The following is a 23,345-nucleotide window of genomic DNA, read 5'->3' as shown; positions in this document are numbered from 1 at the left end:
CCCTCGCACATTTTTTTCTGACTTACTGAATATGCTGTATGTGCATATATATATATATATATATATATATATATATATATATATATACACCCATGGTTGCTGATCTGACATATACAGGTTATTTATCATAAATATGCTACAGTCATTTCAGGTCAATTTGAATAGAATTTTATGAGACGACACGTTTAGGACCGCCCCCTCATTTGAATAACATTTCATGATGCATTTCATGCTGACAGCGTCTGGAGCATGAAATTTGAGAGCAGATTTATTTTTGTTTTTTGATGGATATTTACCAGTAATTCTATTTTTGTATTAATTTCAACTTTTATTCTGGACTTTTTTTTTTTTTTTTCTCTTTTTTTTTTTCCCCATTTTATTTTGGCATTTTTGGTCCTCCATACACATACGACCTGTGCAACTCAACTGGAGGGGAAAAAACGAATCGACTTTTACTTAAATGAGAACTGGCACACTTTTACAACCACTTTCAGTTTATTTTTTCTTCCACTAAGATTTTTTTTCAATTTGTTGTACAGGATATTATTCCTATTAATGCACACGCTCTCAAGTGTTGTCGTTTTATATGCGTCGTGCACCTGTTAAATGAAGTGTTTGTGGTTTTTTAATTGGAGCGTGGAATGAAAACAAACATGTCTCCCAAGCCTCACTAATCCTCTTGGAGACTTTACACAGGCTTACCTGGAGCGCCACCTTGTGGACAAGAGAAGTACTTGACATAGTGCTCAAACTTTTGTGGTCGGGAGAAATTTCTGACTCACGTACGTGCACGCTAATTAGCAATTGCAAGAAAGAAACTTTACAATTAAGAAAAAAATAATCATACTAGAGAATGGTTTTTTTTCCAAGATAAATGGGCTCTTTACACAGCTCGACTACTTCCTGAACTGAATACTACGTTTTTGTTTCCTGTCTTTCATGAGTGGACAAACTGATTAATCCAGGTGTGTCTGGCCAATGTTGTTGTAGTTACTGAGATCAAGCACACCTGGATTAATCAGTTTGTCCACTCATGAAAGACAGGAAATTAAGGACTGGTGTTGAGTTCAGGAAGTAGTGGATTTGTGCAAAGAGCCCATTGTAATTGTTACAAGAATATTTTGTAGGAATGAAAAATCCTGATTGAGATTGAAATAATCTATTTCCAATATAGTCACCATAGTATATTCAAGTCAGTTTAACAAGGAAAGGAAGTCATATATTAAATTAATAAGTGGATTTTAAACAGTACAACTTTGTGCTGTAATATCATTCCACATTTTATTCTTGAAGTGTCCCATATATGGACAAAACAATCTTCCCCCATGTTCCTGATAAAGTAGGACTATATTCAGTTCATTTTAAATCCCAACTCATTCATTTTCTGTATAGTTGTAGTCTGTTCAAACACACAACCTCTTACCCCAATTACAGTACTCCAAAACAACGCTGGACATCTGCATGGGCCAGACGTTGCAATGCAAATGTCGGCAGTTATGGAGGTCAATTTGCAGGTAAATGCAACACAAATTGCTGCCATTGTGCTCATGTCCAAGTCACTGAAGGTCAATGGTGATGCAGAATTGCAGATGTCGCAAGTTAGGACATGTTCCCATTATCTACTGCTTCATGCTAATGAACGGCAGTCATCCAAGTGCTTGTCCTCACATCAGCATAAAGAGTGAAGTGGTGAATAATGTGTGAACGACAATTAGGGATCAACGGGCCATTAAAGTGCAGATTGAAGCATTTGTTTACACTTGAATTACAATGAACAATTCAGGAAGCCTTTGGACAAACAGAGGGGGCAGGTTGTGATTTTAAATATATCAAATTGTAGTTTGCAGCTACACTTTAGTACAAGTGTTATCTTGCCTTCAGTCACCAACACAATTTGAAATTGAACAATCAAAACAAGATGAAGCGATTAAATGTTCTTCCACTAGATGGCAGAAGGTACAATTAACCTATCAGTCCTGCTGCCATTCATACGAGAGATTTGAAGAACGCCCAGTTTCTCAAATAAATTCTGATTTGTCATTTTGACATGACACACCTTGCGATGATAGTTTATGGTGTATAATATGTACATTTTAGACATTGGGGCACCTCATTAGGTACACCTGTAAAATTGAATACAGTGAAATGGCAATTTTGTAATCAACACTATAGCAATTTTGTTTTTAAATAAAACGTTTTTGTCAGAGAGGTATTTAAATTAACCTTTCGGTTCTGTATGATTTATAAATGTAGTTTTAGTCTGATACTGCTGTTGCAAAAAGTTACATAACTTTATGTTTAGTGAATTTTGCCAGAGCTAAGATATAAAAAAAATCATTAAAATATGCACTTACGTTACTGCAAAGTTGATAATTACGTACACGATTCTAACGTGAGAGAAAGTACCTGTACCTGTGTTGTATACATAGTGCTCACTAGCGCCCCCAGTGGCGAGAAACAAATTCAAATACTTCCCTGTTTCATTCTGTCGTAGATTACAGTTAAAAGGTAAAATACGATTTTACACCCATAATTTGATAAGGGTGTAGTGATGAGAACATAATTCACCCACGGAACATTGGGACGAAGGGGGAGTTCCTGGTGGGAGGAGTTGGACAGGATGAAAGGATGAAAGGATAAAAGAACAAAATGTTAGTAGGTATGTGAGCCTCGCGCAGAGTGAGTTGTTGTTGCTGTTAAACACTGAGAAGCTGATGTCAATAAATCGACGGTCTTTGGCTCCGGACTTCAACACTCTGCCTCCGACTCCCGTCACTACTTGCTACAAGGGAATCTAACTCACACGTACACGCAAAGAAAATGAAAAAAAAAGAGGAAAAGAGGCTTTTGAATGACTTTCGTGCCTGCTGTTCAACGATTGGTTGTTTCGTGAGCGCGATGCGCCGATTGGCTGCTCAGACATTGTCGGTCTCTGATTGGCTGCTTGTCCTGCCGAGACGCAGACCCAAAACAAGGCTTCACGCACATCAGCACATCTGCATTCGGCCGAGCAGCTGGAGGCAACCCCGGCGTTCAGGACTCTTCTTTTACGCTGCTTCATGGCACTATTTTTTGTTCCACTTGGACTCGAGCGGAAGAAGGTGCTTCTGTTTTAAACAACAGCGTCGTTTATGTTAAGCGGAGGAAACGATATGGTAAGTTTTCCTCAACACTTTATTTGAAAAGTCTGTGTAATGCTGCTAAGCAACATCTTAATGTTATCATCAATGTAATATGTTGGTTGATTTATCCACTGTTCAATTCGTTATGTTTTTCACCCTCCAATTCCATATCTCATTTTTGTGACATCACAGACAGCCAAATAGTGTTCCACACTTTTTTGCATCCCCAAGTCAGCCTCCACTCTCCCTCACACATAACACATCACATGATCCCTCACACACTAGAAATTTGAGGCACCCACAGCATTCCAGCAAATCAGAAATGTGTCCCAGGGAGAAAACTTTGGTATTAAATTGCCCTAGTTTGTCACTGGTGGCTTTCTTAAAGAGACAGGACCTTTTTTTTTTTTATGGAGCTAAATTAAGATCCACGAGAGTCACGTTTGATACGCTGCAGCTGTTTTCACTTTGCAGACTGGATTTTCCCCTTGAATCGTTCCAGATTCAAAGTCAATGAATGGTACCATCACTGACCTTCACGCTAATAGAGAAGATGAGCAATTAGATGTTGCAGGCGGACTGTGCAACTCATTTTAAAATGTTGAAACTTTCCCAGCCTGCTTCAATCAGTGCAATTAGCCCTAAATGCAACTGCCCATTTATAGAACCGAGTATTGTGGGGCACCAAGAACTTGGTAAAGCTACAATGCACGCTCGGCCTCACGTGGTTTTCATAGACATAATCTGTTGCAGAGTCAAACTATCACCAAGTCACATTTTAAGTGCAGTAATTACTGTTAAATAATTCCACTATGACTTTGATAACATGCAGCGTTGCAAATAGTTGACATTGGAGGTCTCACTGCTTTGAAAATGAGGCTTACCATTTGTTGAGTTTGAGTTTCAAAAAGCCAAAGAAAAAGCAAAAGACGTTGTGTGATGTACGTTGACATTATGTCAAGGGAGAAGCTAATAAATTTAGTAAATGTACACATTTTAGTAGCAAGCAACGCACTAATAATGCACTAAGAGCATTAAAATAAACCCTTTAGACAGCCATCTAAATTTCCTCCTATCATTTATGTATTTTATGCCCATCCCTTCTGAACAGCATTTACTGTTTGATGTCCCACTATATCAGTATTTAATCGGCAAACAATAGCTAATTATGATTATTTTGAAAAGAGATCACGGTGGCCGATTATATCAGCCGATCAATTAATCATTTGGGACCTATTAAAAAAACAATAATAAAAAAATGTTAGCTTACTTTAGTTCTCAGTGGCTTAAAAAAAAAAGAAGAAAAAAAAGGTAGTTGTTATTTTGCCGTGAATGGCTCTCATTCGTGAGCGAAGCACTTAGCTTAGCGGTTAGCGTCACAACTTGACGTCAACTTAGTTGCTACAAAAGACAAGCTTGCTTTCACTTTCATTCGCTATTAACGGCAACTCTGAGCCTCTGTGATGTTGTAAAATTGTCATTAATTGAGACCTGTGTGTTTAAGAAATTCCTCAAACGATAGTTTTGATCTCAATGTCATGCATCAATGCTAATCAAATAGGCTAGTACTGCCGCTAGCCTATTTTCAGTGACTAAAACAAATTGAAAACTTTGTGAAAAGAGACAGAAGGGGTTGAAGCGCTGACGTGACTGGATAGCCGATACACACGATACACACCAGTGCAAGCCGTTGAAGTCACAGGGCGGCCATCTTGTTACTCCCACCTCGCGAGCAGACTACTATATAATATGTATAATAAGACATATACAGCTCTTAGGCAGTTAGTATAAGGCCGGAGGTGGGATGGGGGGCCGTGTCGGGGTGGTCACTATTTTTTAACAAGTAAAAAAATAAATGAATAACAATTGGACGGTAAGTGCTGCTTTGAAGACCCCCTTTTTCTTTTATCGCTCAGTTCCTTAGACCCCAATGTTAGATTAGGCGTCATTTGTTGAATTACAGTTATAATTCTTTAATAAAAAATATACAAGTTTCCTCCTGTACTAAACGTTATTAAGCATGTAATTTATACATGTTAAATGTCTGAAGTCCTCGTGTTTATGCTTAATAAATTTAAAACATCATAAATCATGCTGTTGCTGTTAAATTCTGTCTCAAATGTTCTCCGATTTCAATACAGTAAGTGTATATGATCGTATGCCGAGAAATGTTTCTTGGGAGGAGCAATATGGCAGCCTGGTGACCTCAAAAGTTGACCGATTGGCCATCCAGTCATATGTATATATTAGGGATGTAACGATAACGGCAATATCGTGATATCACGATATTAAAACTGCCACAACATTGTCGTCGTCATGTCACGATATTAAAAGTATCACATCTGTGAAAACGTCTGGCTGATTTCCATTTGTGCAGTTCGAGCACCCTCTGTTGGCTATTTTTTTAGTGCAGTTTAATTTTCACAAGGCATGTTTTGGCCCTTCTATGTTTAAAATCCACGCTAATGGTCAGATGAACTCAATGTGTGCGTGCATTAGCAAGTAAGTGCCTCAATATTAATACTAATATACTTTATTTATTAACCGTTATTAGTGATTGTAGGTTGTTTATATGCATTGCTGTTATGTACAAAAGCACAATATTGTTGTGTGAGCTCTTTTTTTTTTAACACAATATTGTTACCTTTTTTTTGTATCGCCAACCTCCCCACAATATTGTGATAATTATCGTATCGTGACCTTCATATCGTGATATCATATCGTGATGTTTGGATATCGTTACATCCCTAATATATATAGATCAGTGGGTTGAAGTGAGGCAAGCTAATCACGGCAAAATAGCCGATTCACGGCAGGCTAAGAATTCCTTCCTTCGACGATTGACCAATCAGAGCTGTACACGGCAAAATAACCACTGCCAATAAATAATGTTTACCGTTGTGATCACTGCCTAAACGTGCTTTTTCTCTCTCTTAGCTGTGCCTCCGAGAGTCCGGCGATTGTTTGAGAGAGCACGTGCACTACATGATGAGGTCCCTCCAAGACCTGAAGCACCTGAGGAGGACGTATCCCGCCAGCTGCCCACACGCTCGCCCTCCGAGCATCCACCAGCTTCCAGTCTCCGCCGCTGACAGGCTGCCGGCGGCGCCACTGTCCTGCCGGCCCAGGGATCAGCGCACCCGTCTCAGGATATCCAGCGCCAGCACGGCCAGCACGTACGACTCGGCCTGCTGCCTGACCGCCCCTCTGGAGGAAGAGGAGGACGAGGACGACGACGGTCGCGGCAGTCGTCTGGGCCTCGACTCGCCCAGCAGCCGCAAAAGTTTGGACTTGGACTCCGGGTACTCGGAGGCGTCGTGGCAGGACGAGGGGGTGGTGGTGCTCAGGAGGACGAGGAACGTCCGCGTGTCGTCCTCGGCATGCCTGCGTACGAACAGGGCGGCCGGCGGACGCGTACGGCCCAAATCCACGTCGGACGCTTGTCTGGAGAGGTGGACGTCCTTCGAGGCGGGCGACCCGGAGGATTGGGCCAACGCTTTGCTGACCAGAGGACGCAGCCGCCAACCGCTCGTCCTGGGAGACAACAGCTTCGCGGACCTCGTACAGAACTGGATGGACCTACCCGATTGTCCCGAACCCCCCGAGCTGAAACCCAAACCCCGACGCAGACTTGGACGAAGCCTCTTGGGCAACATGCGGAGGAAGCTCGCCGGCTTGTCGAAAAGCGTAGAGGAGAGAGTGAGGATGAGGTCGGCGGACTCTCGCCTCGGCAGAAGCGCCAACGCCCCCAAACGTCTCTCGTGCCCCGTCGTCTCGTCGGAGCCGAAGGTCCCCTTTTTCCACCAGTCCCACTCGGCCATTCACCAACTGGACACGGACTTTTACCACTTTGCCGCTCTCATGAAGTCGGGCAGCAGGCAGCCCATCATATGCAAGGACATCATTGGCTACATCTGACACACATATTTCGATTTGATTACACGTTTCTCACGTTTATATACTTGACTTGTCCTATTGAAATGTTTTGTGGTCATATCTACATTGACTACTACTACATGAAGGATTGTGAGTTAAAAATCAGCAATGAGAGTTGAAGGAACGGATTGTACTGTTACACTGCAAATAAAATCACAAACTGATTATAAGCTTCAAACGTGAAAAGTTGTTATTCCGGAGCTTTTGAGTTATTGTTTACCACTCATAAACGTGTCTAGCTAAAAGCACTACTAAATTAAAGCCAAGCATCCCCAATTTTTGAGAGGTTAAATGTTAAAAGGAACCCTGACTGTAATGACTAAGTTTGCGCCACATAATTTATTTTTGTTGTTACTAACATACCTATGAAATTCGTTTTTCAAAAGTCTTTTTCCAGTTTAATACATTTACTAGAACTTTATTTGAACATACGCCATTGTTGTTTACGTCTTACACGTGTGGCATGCTAATATGCTAATGCTAAAGCCAAGGTGCTACTGACTAGCAAAGTGACAGGATGACCACATCATTGAAACTCATTTTGTGTTCATGTATGTAAACTTCTGATCCTAGAAGTGGTACCGTACCACTATCACAATTTTTTTTAGTTACGGAGTTTTTTTCCCCAGGGTACTTTAGTGGCGTAGTTAGCATGTCCACATTACAGTTCTGAGGTTTTGGTTTTGAGTTTCTGGAGTGTGCATTTCGTCCCCAGTCTCCAAGCCGCCCATATTGACAAAGCCTGCATGTGTGGATAACCAAAGACTTTAAACAGAATGATTGTTTGTCTATGTGCCCTGTGATGGGCTGGCGCCCATTTGAGGGCATACCCTACTAGTCAGCTGGGATAGGCTCCTAATGAGGATAAGCGGTCTAGAAAATAACAGTCTGAATGCATTAAATTGTTTTTATTACTTTTTTTTTGTTTTTTTTTTAGTTTATTTTTGTTTGTTAATTGAACATATAAAAATAACATATACACATAAACAAGTAGCAGATAAAAATTTTAAAGAAATAAGAAACTCATAGCAATCATTCGTGAAGCTTTACATGTCCAAAGGGAGTAGAAAGAAGTATCTAGTCCTACCCCTTATTCTTTGTATGTTTTAACTTATTTCATTATGAATACAGTAAATTGATACATTACATGCATTACTTTTTAATAACTGGTCAAAACGACAGATTACAAATTATATACAGTAGTAAAATTCAACAGGCCTAAATTAAATTTTGTATAAAATCAAATAATTATATTATTGTGAAATTGCTAACCAGTTTTTCAGGTAATAATAATAAGAATTATTATTATTGTTGTTATTATTATTATTGTTATAAGTATTTCTTTGGAGGAGTACTTTTATTTGTTTATTTTTTAAATTTATTTTTACTCAATTCTGAAATAACAGTAGGCTACTCAGCCACTGTACTTTGAATTTGCATATTTTGATGTCATATTTTTGTCTATTTGCCATTTACGTGCTATTTAATAAACAAAATTAATCAGAAGTTATTCACTAGTTACTAGTTCTTGAGTTGTTGTTTTTTTGAATATATTGTATATATTGCGATTGGCTGGCAACCAGTTCAGGGTGTACCCCGCCTACTGCCCGAAGCCAGCTGGGATAGGCTCCAGCATCTCTGCGACCCTAGTGAGGAAACGCGGTTAAGAAAATGGATGGATAAATCTGAATATGTTGTTACTGTTACTCTCGAGTTATTATTTGAAAGACAGCTTTTTACTTTTACTTGAGTCATATTATTCCAAATGAACAGTACTGCCTGCTTGACCCACCTCTGGGTAATCTTAAGAACCAAATGGGCCTGACACGACCTAATTGGTGAAGTAATACAATTACTGTAGGGGTGTGCCTCAGTTCTTGGATCCGTTGGGTATTTCTGTTTTTACTCAATAAAATCATTTAGTGCAACTTCACCCCCCCGACAGACAATGGAACTATTTACCGAATTCTACAGGCTGGCTGAGGTCATCTCCCTTGTGTGTATGCAAGGGGAGGTGAAAGGCGAAGAGAGGCATGCATCACGCTGGCTTTATGGATGTCGCTCCGCCTCATTTAACTCGCTCTTTATTTGACTTGGTGGCTTCACGCACACACATGGCCTAATGGAAGCGGCGCGTGTGCCATTAAGAGAGGAGGCGCTGAGGCAACAAGCGCGGGTGACTTATATCCACGGCGAGATAAGCTAATGATCACTTTGCCTTCAATGTATTCACATGAATGCAGGGGAGAAATAGCAGCAGACAAAACGGAGATAAGGGGAGATTATTTCCATGCTCCCCACCTCACACGTCATCATGTCATCATTTCATCACATTGTCTCACCTTGAAAACAAGGAGGCAAGGTGCTTCTCTCTTGTTATTATCTGTAATGTCAAAGAGGAGTAAAACAATCAGGACAATCTCAAGTATGTGATAGTTGATGATGTGGGGGAAAAGACAAAACTATGGAAATTAATGAAATGAGTATTACGTTATGTAAAATCTGTTAATTGAGATGGTTTAGGAGGATTTGTTGTTCAGTGATTCTACTGCCCTCAAACTCATCACAGCAGTTGTAATCATCCTTTAATCATGCACACAAACGCTCATTACAAACTGCTACCCTGGCATACAGTTATTTTCAGGATTATCTCACTCCCTGTTTGGGATTAATTGACCCAACATGGCAGTTTAAGATGGCCGAATGTCCTTAGAAGTACTCTCATGACTCGTTGGCAAGTAACCATTTGTGAGATTGACACACAGTACTACGCATTACACAACAGTATTTGTGAGAAAGTGATGATATAACTGGAAGCTAAAGGAATATTGAGGAATAATCTTTCAAATGACAGTTTTGACGTCAGAAAGGGAATCATGGGGTGCGTTACCTAACAAATTATGCAAGACTTTATCGAAGCAAACATCAATGTGTTGCTATTAACTGAATAGTTATGGGTCAAACTGTCTGCCAATGAGTTGTGTAATTGATCCTGATTGATGACTTGAATTGATGAAAAAAATTTGAGCGCTGATAATACAAAGTACAGAGGGGGAGAAAAAAAACTACTTTGGTGCGTATTAATGTCGAGAAATCATGGTACATGTAGTTATATGCCTAAAGAAACAGTATGATGCATGTACATAAACATATATGACCCCCCCCTTACTAGCCTAGCGGCTAGCAGAAACTAAGACAGGAAGTGAACCGTGGGGGTTGTTTGGCCTATTGACTGACATGAAGATGAATTATTTTGATTTTGTGTGTTTCTGTGAGATCATTACCAGGATTTTGAAGCAAAACAAGTTGATGGCACATTCATACAGTATGCCCATTTCCTGTTCAGATTTAAATGCAGCAAACTAACCAAGCATTTCTTGTGATCATTAATTTGTTTGTGTTTTAGGATTCTTGTGGCCGCCTGAGATCTAAACACAGCAGCTGCTCCCAACTAGTGAGTGGAGCTCTGGTTCATGGGAAGGATAACAGTGGATATGACAAACCAGAAACATCCCAGGACATTTTTCTTTGCTTTGGTTCTCATGGTCAAACGGAGCCTTTGGGGTCACAACACACTTCCTCTTTAGTGTAAACATTTGGACTTAATTAAAGGATAGATGACTAAACTTGTAGTTGATGTATACATTCTGGCCACAACATTAAGTACAGCATTTCGATACAAGGCTGTAAAATTCATTTTCAGTGGTTTAGAAGTTGTTGTTTTTCTGTATTTTGGCTCTTAACACATCTTGTTAAGCCATTTCAAACAGCCAAGAAGTCACACATTCTCCCAGCTTGTGCTAAGCTAACTTCTGTGCCCCAGCTACGCGCTGCAGCTAGCTAGCTAGCGTGAGTAAACTCTGTCCTTCCATGGCGCAGAGCTGCTCCTCTAAGTCACAGTGAATTTGCTACCATTCTGACAAGCATCACTATCAGGAAAGGAATATGAGAACTAACTAATTGTGCGACACACTGAGAAAAAAGAGGGGATGTGAGAAGATGGAGAAGCCATGCTACATTAAGCTACAATAGTAAGTAGTCTGGCTGGAACCATGTTACAGCGGCGCGTTAACAAATATGAACTATTAGCACACTAATTGAAAAGTGTTAAGAAATAAAATAATACAACAGCAGTAATCACGCGTCCAAAAATTGGAACTACAGTAAATCAGTGTGTTACTGGTCAGCCAGGAGAAGCTTTTAGGTCAAAAGCAGTTGCCTACATTTTCAGAGAAGGACCGTCTGTACTGACTGGGATCGACGGACGAAAACTTTATTCATTCACTGCTCATTCCATGTATTTTTTTTATTCATTGCTGCGCGAGTCTCTTAAACCAGTTCAGTCATATCAGTTGCAGATCACATGAGAAAACATACATCTGTGGAATTTAGTCCTAATATTTGTCATCTGTTTATTCTGTGAGCACAATGCACCCGCATGGGGGTCTCTCTGTGTGGCGGGCCTGTGTACAGCCTCATCCGTGACACGTCTCCACTGCATCTCTGTTGGCTAACAAATTGAAGAAAAACCACAGTCAAGAGAATGGAAAAACAAAACTGTTGTCCTCGGGCTATTTTCCCCTCGAGTTTTCCATAAAACTGCATTTTCCATTTGCTGTCTAAAAATTAAGATGTTGTGTCTGTGCAGGTATTGTGAGTTTTATCATTACAAAAAAAAGGAAATGCAGAACATGATGATGTTTACAACAAACGCCACGAAAAGAAGGTGCCAACGTCGCATGTAGACGAAATGCATTCCTTCATGTTTGTGCTGTTGGCGGATGAGAGCGTAAAGCAGCCAGTCACCATCACCCCTGAGTGTATGTCTGTGCGTTAACAGTGTCACACCAGCAGCCCCGCTAAGTCAAACACACCCTCTCTTTAGCAAACACAAATATTAACTGCCTCACGCGCATAAACATTGTCACCCAGTTTACTTGGACTCAGATAGACACAAAGCGGTCACCATCCATAAAGCAACAACTTTTCTCCCAAGTGTCCTCATAAAACGTTCCTCTCCACTCTTCGCCATCACTCACAATGCTGACCTTCACTGCACCGTCAAGCTGTGTAAGCTTTTTTTTCCCTGTGCAAATACTGCACTCAGTTCTAATGTTAAACAGTTGTGAATTACAGTTGATGTTCCACTCCAGTCCTATTGGTGGCAGTACTGTGCAAGGTGGGCCTCATTCTGAACGACAGAGCTACAAAAAAAAAAAAGGCAATTAACAGGCTGAATTCTGAATAATTCAGGTAATATTCCATCCATCCATCCATTTTCTTGACCGCTTATTCCTCACAAGGGTCGCGGGGGGTGCTGGCGCCTATCTCAGCTGGCTCTGGGCAGTAGGCGGGGGACACCCTGGACTGGTTGCCAACCAATCGCAGGGCACAAAGAGACGAACAACCATCCACACTCACACGCACACCTAGGGACAATTCGGAGCACCCAATTAACCTGCCATGCATGTCTTTGGAATGTGGGAGGAGACCGGAGGACCCGGAGAAGACCCACGCGGGCACGGGGAGAACATGCAAACTCCACCCAGGAAGGTCCGACCCTGGACTCGAACCGGAGACCTCAGAACTGGGAAGCGGACGTGCTAACCACTCGACTACCGTGCCGCCCTCAGGTAATATTATCTACTCATATTCTGCAAAATGCTTCAGAACTCACTGACTGGTTCTTCGCAATGAAGACGGACAATGACACAAAGTGTACAGTGGAAGAAACCAAATAGTTTTTCAAGGCAAAGAAGCGGAATGAACGTGTCACTTATGTACAAATTTAGTTATGTTTATTTGAGGGGAATTTTAATTTGTGGCTGAAATAATTCTGAGGTGAAATGTATTTGTTAGCTAGAAGGCTAATTCATGAAGAATGATGTAATATGCATGAATGAATAGGGACTCTCCCATTCTGCCCATGTTACTAGAGATAAGGCTTATTTCCTGGATTCACATCCCAAAATATAACGACTTCTTCCTTGGCTACACTCCTCCACAAACCTTCAAGGAAATCTGTTTAATTATCCTTGAGTTATTCTCATGATAAAACCAGTTACGAGAAGATGCCGTTGGAGTGTGTGAGCTGCATAATATTGTGTGGAGAAGATATTCGACAGTTTTTCCATTCTGGGTTGGGGAGGAACTGACAACATGACCCAACAAGCGCAAATAATCCCTTTCATAAAAGTGTGAAATTAAAATGAAGTGTTTTTTTTGTGAGAGTAGAATGTTATTTCAGAATTTATGGAAAATGTTAGATGGAAGAATGATCAGTGATTCTTTCTACAGTATGGTTTACGTAGGAATATGTAATCAATGAATCCGTTTTCCCCTCAGACACTCCACTTGGTTGGATAATTAATGTGATGGTACAAAATGAGTCCAAACTGCCAAAAATGAAGAATGAGGCGCATAGAACAGCAAACGAGAGATAGTAAAAGAAATAGAGAGATAAAGAAAGGTCAAAAACTGTGCGGCTGGCTCCAATCCACATTTCTTGACCGCATCACTCACAGGTTATTACGCAGATTCTTCCGCTTTAAAAGTACTCAATACAATGAAGGAAGCTATTGGAAAAACAGCATTTCAATATGTAAATAATGCAAATGGCCTCTTTATGTAAATCCATATCTTTAATACAAATGTTAATTAAATTAAATAGTACTTGGGCTCCTATAGAGGAATATTTCCTGGATCTACATCCCAAACCGTAATTGCTGGAAACTTGTCTGCCCACTTTCAAATCTGGTTCTACCACAGTGGGAGAAAATCATACTCCTCTGCACAGATAATCTGTTCTGACTGGTCAAGCAGATAAACAGGAGGGATTACAAAAAATAGTAATTGTAAAATGAAAATGAAATCTGATAAGTAAATGTCTGTCATGCCACACACAGTTCCGAAAAGTTAGTCATGTGAGCTGAAGAATGTTGTGTGGAAAACTGAAAGGTCTCTATTCTTGGGTAGGGAGGAATGACTCAGAAAGTGAACAATACCCGAAATTGAAAGTGGAAAAACAGCAAGGCTGTCAGATTAACGCGTTAATCAAGATTAACGCGCAAATTAGTGCGTTCAAAAAATAATGCAATTGATCGTTGTACAGAGGGTACCAAACCCAACCCGTTGTGAGGGTGTATGCTCTTGTCTCCCTAATCATCTTTGGCACACTGCCGTGTTCGGTCATGCGGTCATATGACTGCATTGGACGAATAATGCGGAATAATGCTTATATGGGCCTAAGACAGTCCGGAAGTAGCCAGGGCACGAGGGGGAAATGTTTGTTTATCGTTTTAGGTGAGTTTTTCTAAAGTTTCTATCTTAATTATCGCGGCTATGCCCAGAATACTTCAATGCCTACTTGTTAACTTGTAGAGGCGACTACCAGTGCCGGACTGTGTTGATTGGCCGTCCCATTTATTCGAAAAAGTCGAGTAGGTGAGTAGTTTTTAGCATTAGCCGTTGTTATAGTTTTACAACATTTGCTTTGACATGTTTCTCAAATGGTTGTATAAAATAATCTTATGCATTACATGGCGTTTTAGCCAACTTTGTGTGAAATACAATGAACACTGACAGCATTTTACTCAATGAAGGTCTTGTTTTTGACATTTTTATGCATCTTATGTCTTAGAATACATTGTTCTCATGGATTAAATTAGTTTAATGCTGTTATTGCTAATTTTGCACAACTTTAGCACTTTTATATAGTACATTATAGTTTTTTGATAAATGAATTGACATGTCTTAACAAGATTTATAGTGTTCAATACTGATGGATTAGAACTATTTCCTGTTTAATTCAACATTTATTTTTTAAGCAAAATTTAAAGTTTAGCTTATCTTTTAAAATAATGCCTGGCCTAATTGTTGCTGTGCTTAAACTTTTTCTTTTGAATTTCATTTATGAAGCACACTCTAACAGTAAAAATGTAGATTTCAAATCTTCTCTTCTTGGTGTATTCAATTGATGAGTCATGCACTACAATTTTGTAATGTCCTAGAATTCAAATTCTTTATTTGGAGACACACCTTTTAGCAAATATGAGATTAAAACAGTTTAATTAATTCAAAATCCTGTAATTAGATTAAATTTTTTAATCTCCTGAAAGCACAAAAAAACACAACGATTTGCATGCTACTACATGAAGCGTTATGTAAAATGTCAAGATTTGTTCGTGTAGTTTCTGTGTAATTTCATAACTAGATGTAAAAAGCTGGACGCTGAATTATACTGTAGTTTTCATTGTGAGTGCAATAGAAGTTCGGAAAACATCTTTTATGGATGAGGTGATGCAATCGAGGAGCGGACGGATGTCGGACATGCATGCGAGTGACCAAGCAGGCATTCGGGGACGTGAGAGCGAGTCGAGTCACACAGCGAAGCTTGTGCGCTCGCACAGTCGTTCATTCTGTCAGGCAGGAAGTCAGAGGTCAAAGAGGTGACCTTGATAAACCCACTTCCTGTGGGGCTCCTCAGCATGATGTCCCCCTCGCAACTCCATACACGAGACCCTGGGGACAATGGGGTCCTTCTCCTCTGGAAGATGCTCTCAAAGATCTCGGTCTCCTGCATCCTCACTTCCTGTTCCCGTGCCCTGTTTCTTCCTCTCGGTTGTACGCTTTTAATGAACTGTTTGTATCTCAACTGGGTCTGCTGAGCCCCCCAGATATTTGTCAGTAAAGACGAGCACACTGTTGGTTTGTCTGCTTTATGCGACGTTCTCACGCTGCGTCCGTCTCGGGATCATTTGTAAGCATGTTTGACCGGCTCTTGTCTTGATGAAGGCCAGAGCCAGCTGAGTGTAAATACAAAAATGCTTAGATTTAAAAAAAGAAAAGAAAGTGAGACGTGACACTTTATAATCCATCTAATGATACCCCACAGACTGTGTGTGCCCTCGCAGAGATTAATCTGCAAAAAGACAGAATGAACAGTGTGGTGTGAGTCTAAAAAATTAACCTCACTCTTAACCCCGTTTAAAGCATCTTGGATCAGTTTCACCAACGTGGCCTCAGTCAAGATATTAAAAGCAGATGTTCATGAGTCAGTGATTAAGCCTCTTCTGAAATGCTTCCACCATTGTGTGGCAACGCATTAATAACTTCAAAGCGCTAACGTTGACAAAATCCAATTGTTTAAACAGCCTTTTTGTGCCCTGTTACCACGATTGGAAGATGATCTCTTGGGGGGGGGGACCACATTTATTGAGAATAACACGCACTTGAATATTATACGCGCCCTAAAATTAGCTTCAAAAGATGATTTTTCTTTGTACTCATGAATACTACGCTCCCGCCCCCGGTTTGCTGGTTGTACTTACTTTCTAGGGCTGGGAACAACTTGGATATGTCAGCTACAAAAACAAGTCAACACACGGTCGCCATATTATTGGCCATCTTCCACACAGACAATTTCAATCTATAGAACTGTATTCAAACTCACAATGAACATTTCAAGTCTACTATACACCACTCATGTGAGCTAGCTTGGCCGCAAGTTTAGTTTAGCTAGCGACCGCATTGTAAGGTACTCTCAATGTAATAATTTGTATTTATTGTCGTTGTAGCAGTCTGTGTATGACTCAGATGGAGAACTTGACATATGTGGCCTGTTATAAGTTTTGTTGGGCTGCTTGAGATAGCATTTGAGATAGCATTTGATAGCATTTGTTTTTACCTGTACTGACATACTGTTTGTTAGCAGTTCCTATATTAGCTATGTTAGCTAGTATTCTAGCTTCTTGGTTTACGGAGGATGACAAGACAGTACCATGTGTAAATGTTGTTTTAATGTTTCTGTCATTCTCTCACAAAAGATAAAACAATCATGTTAGTTTAATCATGTGTTAGTTCACATGCTACTTTCGGATTCATTGAATGTGAAATGTTCGAGGAATTTTGCATTCTGGATTGGGGAATGGGTCCATATTTCATCCACATTTTGATTCAGAATTGAAAGAAAATGAAATGTGTTCTTCATTGGCATTAGTCACTCTTCGTCAGGTATTTGTGAAAATTGTTTTGTTTAATCCTATGCAATATCAGTATCACAAATTCTGCCTTTAAAAGATTAATTTTCCTAATGCTGATGGATGTTGTCAAATGTCACAAAAGATTAACATCAAGTGCAGCACGTGATGTGACTTTCGTGAAGGTAATAGCGCCTAGCTGGTAGCGAGGTGCATCCTGCTCATGTGTCAACAGGGCCCGACGGAGGTGGGCTAGCAGGCACCAGATGGTCTGCTCTACAGCACCTGGGCAACTATTGATTTTAAACACAGCTGTCAGTCCTAAATGCTGCATGCATGACTGACTGACCACCGCTGATTGGGTCAAATATTAAATGTTGAGTGTCGAACTCTACCTATAACAATTTTATTTTATTTTCTTAAATCATGCCAAGAACAGTGTGCACTTTGTCTCATTTAGTACCTGTACTACCAGTTGTCCTTTTGACTTTTTGGGACCTATAAAAAATGTCTGGCTGGGAGTTTAAAACCATCCAGGATTTCATTACCTCCATCGTTGGCTCGTTTTTACAAGGCTGGGCTGAGCGATTAACCTTACACTAGTTGACAGTAACACCAAAAACATAGTCAAGGGGGATCCCTTAGCTATAACGCACAAAAAAAAATAAAATGCTTGGAATCTTTTAGGTGACAACCTTTTCCTCCCCTTCAAAAAAATGTTTCTAAAGTAATTCTTAGTGGCGTCAAGATTGCTATGTGTGTCCGCTTTGACTAGCCAACCCGTGTAGAATTTTGCACTTCACAGTTGTAATCAGTTTTGAATACACTTCAGTGTATGTAAGATTGCAAAATAAACTAATTTTCAGGTTATGGTAAACATAAACCGAACATTTTACATTGCTATGTTCTTTGCCCACTGTATCTGCTCTGACAACTGAACTTTCAATTGTGATGTTGGAGTCAGAGGGCATCAAAAGTGAATGAACGAATAGTCTTAATTTTGTACAGTGTTGTTTGGGTATTCAGATATACTTTCACTCTCCATCTCCATTGTGTGGTCTGCTTGGCTTACCAGGGCGGAAGTGAATAGAAAGAAGCATAAAGTGACTTTTGTCTGCTGATATGATCTCATCTGACTAAAGTGACTTGATGTTTAATTCAATGGCGCATGACATGACTGTGCCTGTCACATGAAGAGTTGGAGACTACATCCTGTTGTAATAAGAAAAAGCGTGAGAGAAATTTCAAGTCTGGTCATTAGCTATTGTATCCTGTATATGTTTAGGAGTATAGTGGTAACATGTAAAATTTGAATAGCACTGTTTTGTGCCCTAGACAGCTTGCTCTAACTGTACATTTGATAGTGTCATTTAATTTCACTGCAATATGATGAACACACACATTTTCTATCGATCTGGATGTTGTCTATTTTAATTTACCAATATAAGTCTATACAGAAACAAATCTGGAAATCACATTACAGGATATTTTATTAAATGCTGATTTGAATGAAACCTAGAAAGTCTTTTTACTGTTTACTGTCGTCATATTAACTCATTGGTCTCAATTTTATTAGAGTTGTAAGTAATGGCGGGGGAAAGCCACCAAACAAGCCCACACGTTGACATTTTACATAACAGTGATGCGTGCTGTCAATGTAAATGACTGTGGTTGCTGTGGTGACCTGCTTCAGTAGCCATATCGTGACCGCAACTTTTACATGTTACATCACAAGCTCGCCATGCTGTGCTTTGTTGTGGAGTTGTGTCACCTCGTTGGACCCTTGTGACTAGTCAGAAGCTACCCAACCCTCCCCCAAATTCAATAATGGTGCTACTGGTGTCATGCAGATGTCTTGACATATCCGAATTAAATGGTATAAGTTAGAGACGACAGCTTTATGAACACTTGCTGTCTAATAAGCACTGACAACAATACAAAGATACTGTGAGACAAAATTTGTACTCAAGTAAAAGTAACACATTTTACTGGAGATTCCTGCCCACAGGTGTGAATGGCTGTTTGTTGATTTCTGCGATTGGCTGGCGACACATCTAGGTTGGACCCTCCAACCCATGTGCCACCATAATGAGCACAAAAGCTGCATATATAGAAAATGGATGGATGGAATAATAATGAATTGATCTGTATTCGGCTACATTGGGTAGCTTTTGGTTTTGTTTTGTTCTCACTCACTCACTCACTCACATATAAACTCATTGCATGGCAAAACAGTGCACGTTATCATTATTGAGATTTAGCTTTCAGCTCATTCAAACAGAGTAGAAATGAAATACGAATATACTCAAGGTTTCAACTCTGCACATATATAAAGTGATTTACCGTGCCTTGATGGTTCTACTGGTGGGAACAGCGAAGAGATGCAAACCTCAAGTTAAGCCAATGTGGTAGAAAGAGGCCACATCTATGAGGGACGAATCCTTTTTAAAAGGATAGAAAAGATAACTGGTTGTTCCAAGCTAACCATGATGACGCACTGTGCTATGCTAAATATGATTACATGCGTAGTTTAGTCAAGCTATGGCTCAACGAAGACATTATCGAGAGCGAAATCACATGATAGTAATTAGCTACAACCACCTCCAGTAGCTGGCGATATGTCCACTTTTAGCCTCGGCATGCTGAAAGGAGTCTATTATATCCCAAAATATTGTATGATTGTGAGCTTGTGAGTAGCAAACATGTTAGCACGGGAACAGCGATTCTGTTTGTGTACAAACAATCATGGCTTCATATTATTTTCCTTTTTAGTAAGACCTTTTGGTGAATAAATCATATGTATTGCAATGTAGCAAAAAATAAATAAATAAATAAATAAATAAAAAATTGCCATGTTCGATCACATGACCTTTCACAACAAGAATGTGTCGTATGTTTCGGTGTTTAAAGGCATGAGCTTACAAATAAAGTACATACAGTATGTATGTTGTGTTTTACAACAATACTTAACTGTATTTACCCAATTGCACAAGCACAGTCAGTGAATGGGGCAGTCTTTGCCAAAGAGACTCTCAAATATTTTAAATATATATTAGGGGTGTCAAAATTAGTGCATTAATTTTGAGGTAATTTAAAGTTTCTTTTAATGCCACAATTTTTTATTTATTTTTTATCGCGCTATTAATGACCGCCTGTACAGGGGGGAATTCCAGTCACAACGCAGCAGACACGTCCACGTCAAAATTTTGCAGTCATAATTTTAATAGTACTAATGCATATATTTGTGGAGACTGGGGTCATGTTGTATTTTACAATTTTAAAAATGTGCAGAATTTCACAAGTTATGTTAAAGATTAGATGGCTCTTAATATGAAAAGAAAAATGCATTGAGTTGTCACCAATGTCCTACAAATGCAATTATGCCATCTAGTGGCAGAATAATTACCTCACAAATCAATATCACTCTTGTTTTTTTTCTTCAGTACATTACATCTAGTTAAATTTAACTCAATGTTATGAATTATGAAATTACTGTATCAATGACTAAAAGATGCAGCCATATTTATATTATGTTTTTCCATTTTTATGTTGAGTATGAAAACTAGAAAAATATTTTATTTTCATTTTATTGTACAGATATAAAATTTGCGTTTGTCTTAACTCTTGAAGTCATGCAAATAATCCTAATTAAATTGTATTCATCTGACACCCCTAATACACTGTGTATGAATGAATGAATGAATGAATGAATTGTACAAATAAAGCTACAGTGGCCAGGGAAGTCAACTTTTTTCTTTAACAATTGTGCCATGTTTGTGTTTCAAAACTAAATAAATGAATGGTTATAGGTGGCGCCTAAAAATGCTGAACATGCTGATCCCCCCCCCCCCCCCCCCCCTCTCTCTCTTAACCTTAACCGTTGTGAATGTATAAGCAAAACACATGACCTAATCATTTGATACTTGTTGAATGCAAATGTGTGCAATATGCTGACATCTCATGTGGCGTCAGGCCTTACTCCAAGTTTTTGAGCGACATTAGAGGCGTATTATTCCTGAATATTTTATTCCCCCTTGGACTTCTGGGATGTTTGACTTTAGTGGTTCCGCTGTAGCCTTTTGCCAATCTCATGCAGCTTCACTGGGAGATACAGTAATGTAGTTAACACCTCCTCATATTTCTGTTGAATACAATAAGTCACTTTGTCTTAAATCTCAAGATTCCATTCCCAGGAAACAGCGAGTTGCACTCAAATTCCAACTATGAAACACTGACGTAATTATGGCTTATCACAGGAGTTTCACAAGATAGGGTATACCTTACAGTACTGCATTAATATATTTTTCCCTTAAGCCAAAAAAACATTTCCTCCCTTGACACTAGTGCAAAATTCGATTTGGAACTAAACTAATTTTTATACTTTTCCAGCTTGCCATCACAAGATGCTTCCATAACACAGCTTAGACAATCACGTCTCCACCCCCAACTTCTTCACCCAGGTCGCGCAGGAGCTCCATCTGGCCGTAGCAGACGCAACACTCAGGCTGCATTTCCTCTAGGGACCATCACTCCCATAACACAAAGCAGCCTGCAAGAAAAGCTCCCCAGGCCTTAAAATAACTCCAAAAGGCCTGCGCATTCTGGCCTCTGACATCCAAAATTACATACTGTATGAGCTATATGCTTTACGATGTCATTGTCCTCAAATGCCTGGCCGTGGTGTGGGGATGATGTATTTAAGTTTTAAAATGATTGCAGATTTCCAAACTTTTGGCAGATATGCTGACCGTAGCATGGAGATTTTACAATGTATTACCACAAAAAGAAGCCAAACACATTAAATACATTTATAGCTGAATGCTTTACCAATGTATGCACAAAACCAGACAGAGTGGCTACAACATAAAATGACCTTTTTTTTTTCTTCTTCATCATTTAAAGTCCAAATCCAAAGTATTTCACATTCTGTGTATATTTATCAAGCATCACAGGTGCGATCCAAGAAAAAAAAAAATGGAGTAAGATAGCCACCAGGGACGATCTACTAAGAGGTGACAGAAACCCAGGAAGGAGAAGGAGCCAGATGGGCTGTCATGGAAAGACAAGTCCCTGCATGCCATGTACCACTTATCACGTTAAACTGTGAAAGTAATTGTCACATTAAAACGTGAAATTTATCACATTATAACGTGAAAGGTTAAAAAAGTTAATTGTCAATACTAAACTGCAACATTTTTCTTTTCTTTTATAACCGCTCACTTGAATGTTTACACTCAGCAACATGCAATACTAGAGTAGACGAATGCCTGTATCATTCCTCAGGATTTATTTATAGATTTTAGAAGTGTATTTTCTGAAACACATATATCAAATTCCATATTGTTTGACAGGTCAACTGTTGGACTTTAGATGTTTCAATGTGTTTTATTGTTAAATGTGCATTTCTAAGCCTTTGGGGTGCATTCCATCATTCACAAAAACGGAATGGAGATGTTTTTTTCACCAGAGGCCTCACATAACTCACCATGATATCTCTGTTTCTAATGTACAGTATCCTGTGTGATGATAGGCTTGTTCAAATAAAAAGCAGGTGTCTCATAGGTGCAGTGCTTTATGTCCAGCTCATCATGCGTGGCTGCCACACTGCACTTGGTTCGGTGAAACATCTGGTTTGGGGTGATACTCTTTGGTCTTTAATGGTCTCTGCGAGAGGCCACATCAATGGCAGGGATGATAAATTTGAACAACGAGAGAACCAGTAAAACAGTCTGCAGGGTTTCTGTGAGACAGGGACAGGAAGCGTGGCTCCTCTTGACCCCTTAAGCCCTTTGGCGAATTGCACCCTCCGTTCTCACGGTGTGATGCCCACATGTGACAAAAAAACGGATGTACTGTATGTCGACAATCTATAGTAAAAAAAAATGAAAAAGGATTTTATTTACGTCCACACAACATTGTCAAAATGATTCCTGTTCACACATATCCTAAAAGTGATTTGTAAACAAACTGAACTACACATTACTTAATAGTACCAATCAAAGCGATACAGCAACCATATTTGCTAAGCATCAACATTGTGGCTAGTGAGAGGTCCATTCAGACAGTGTCCTGTTTATGGTAACCAGCACTCGCCCAAAGTCTGCCATTAAACAAAGCAGCCTTGTTAACACCAGTGAAAGAATTAGTTTTACAACAGCCTAGCACAATGAGAGCTGACATTTGTACATGAAACTTCTCAATTAGTGCTGAGCAGATGTCACGGTAGTTGGGATAAGATCAATAAGGGTCATCCATGACAGACCGCTCCTCTGTGGAGTTGTACAATGTAACCATCAGGGTCTTGAACTGC

General features: G+C 39.7%; 2 protein-coding genes across 5 annotated transcripts in view; both read left to right on the top strand.

The window, feature by feature from the left end:
• Nucleotides 1-2,685: 2,685 nt before the first annotated feature.
• Nucleotides 2,686-7,250, top strand: LOC144023878 (PAK4-inhibitor inka2-like). Its single transcript, XM_077529804.1, has 2 exons — nt 2,686-3,155; nt 6,060-7,250. Exons 1-2 carry the CDS (start codon nt 3,132-3,134, stop codon nt 7,038-7,040), a joined length of 1,005 nt encoding a protein of 334 aa, XP_077385930.1. The 5' UTR covers nt 2,686-3,131; the 3' UTR covers nt 7,041-7,250.
• Nucleotides 7,251-14,231: 6,981 nt separating this feature from the next.
• The window catches only part of col7a1 (collagen, type VII, alpha 1), a 95,425-nt gene continuing 86,311 nt past the window's right edge, over nt 14,232-23,345 (top strand). For 3 of the 4 annotated variants that reach the window (XM_077528930.1, XM_077528929.1, XM_077528928.1), the window contains exons 1-2: nt 14,232-14,360; nt 14,439-14,501. The gene's annotated coding sequence lies outside the window, so the exon portion shown is untranslated. The remainder of the gene's footprint in view (nt 14,361-14,438; nt 14,502-23,345) is intronic. The other variant, XM_077528931.1, reaches the window with a different exon arrangement.

This window comes from Festucalex cinctus, chromosome 8, assembly GCF_051991245.1.
Source record: "Festucalex cinctus isolate MCC-2025b chromosome 8, RoL_Fcin_1.0, whole genome shotgun sequence".
Lineage (NCBI taxonomy): Eukaryota > Metazoa > Chordata > Actinopteri > Syngnathiformes > Syngnathidae > Festucalex > Festucalex cinctus.
This window is presented reverse-complemented; position numbering and strand designations above follow the sequence as displayed.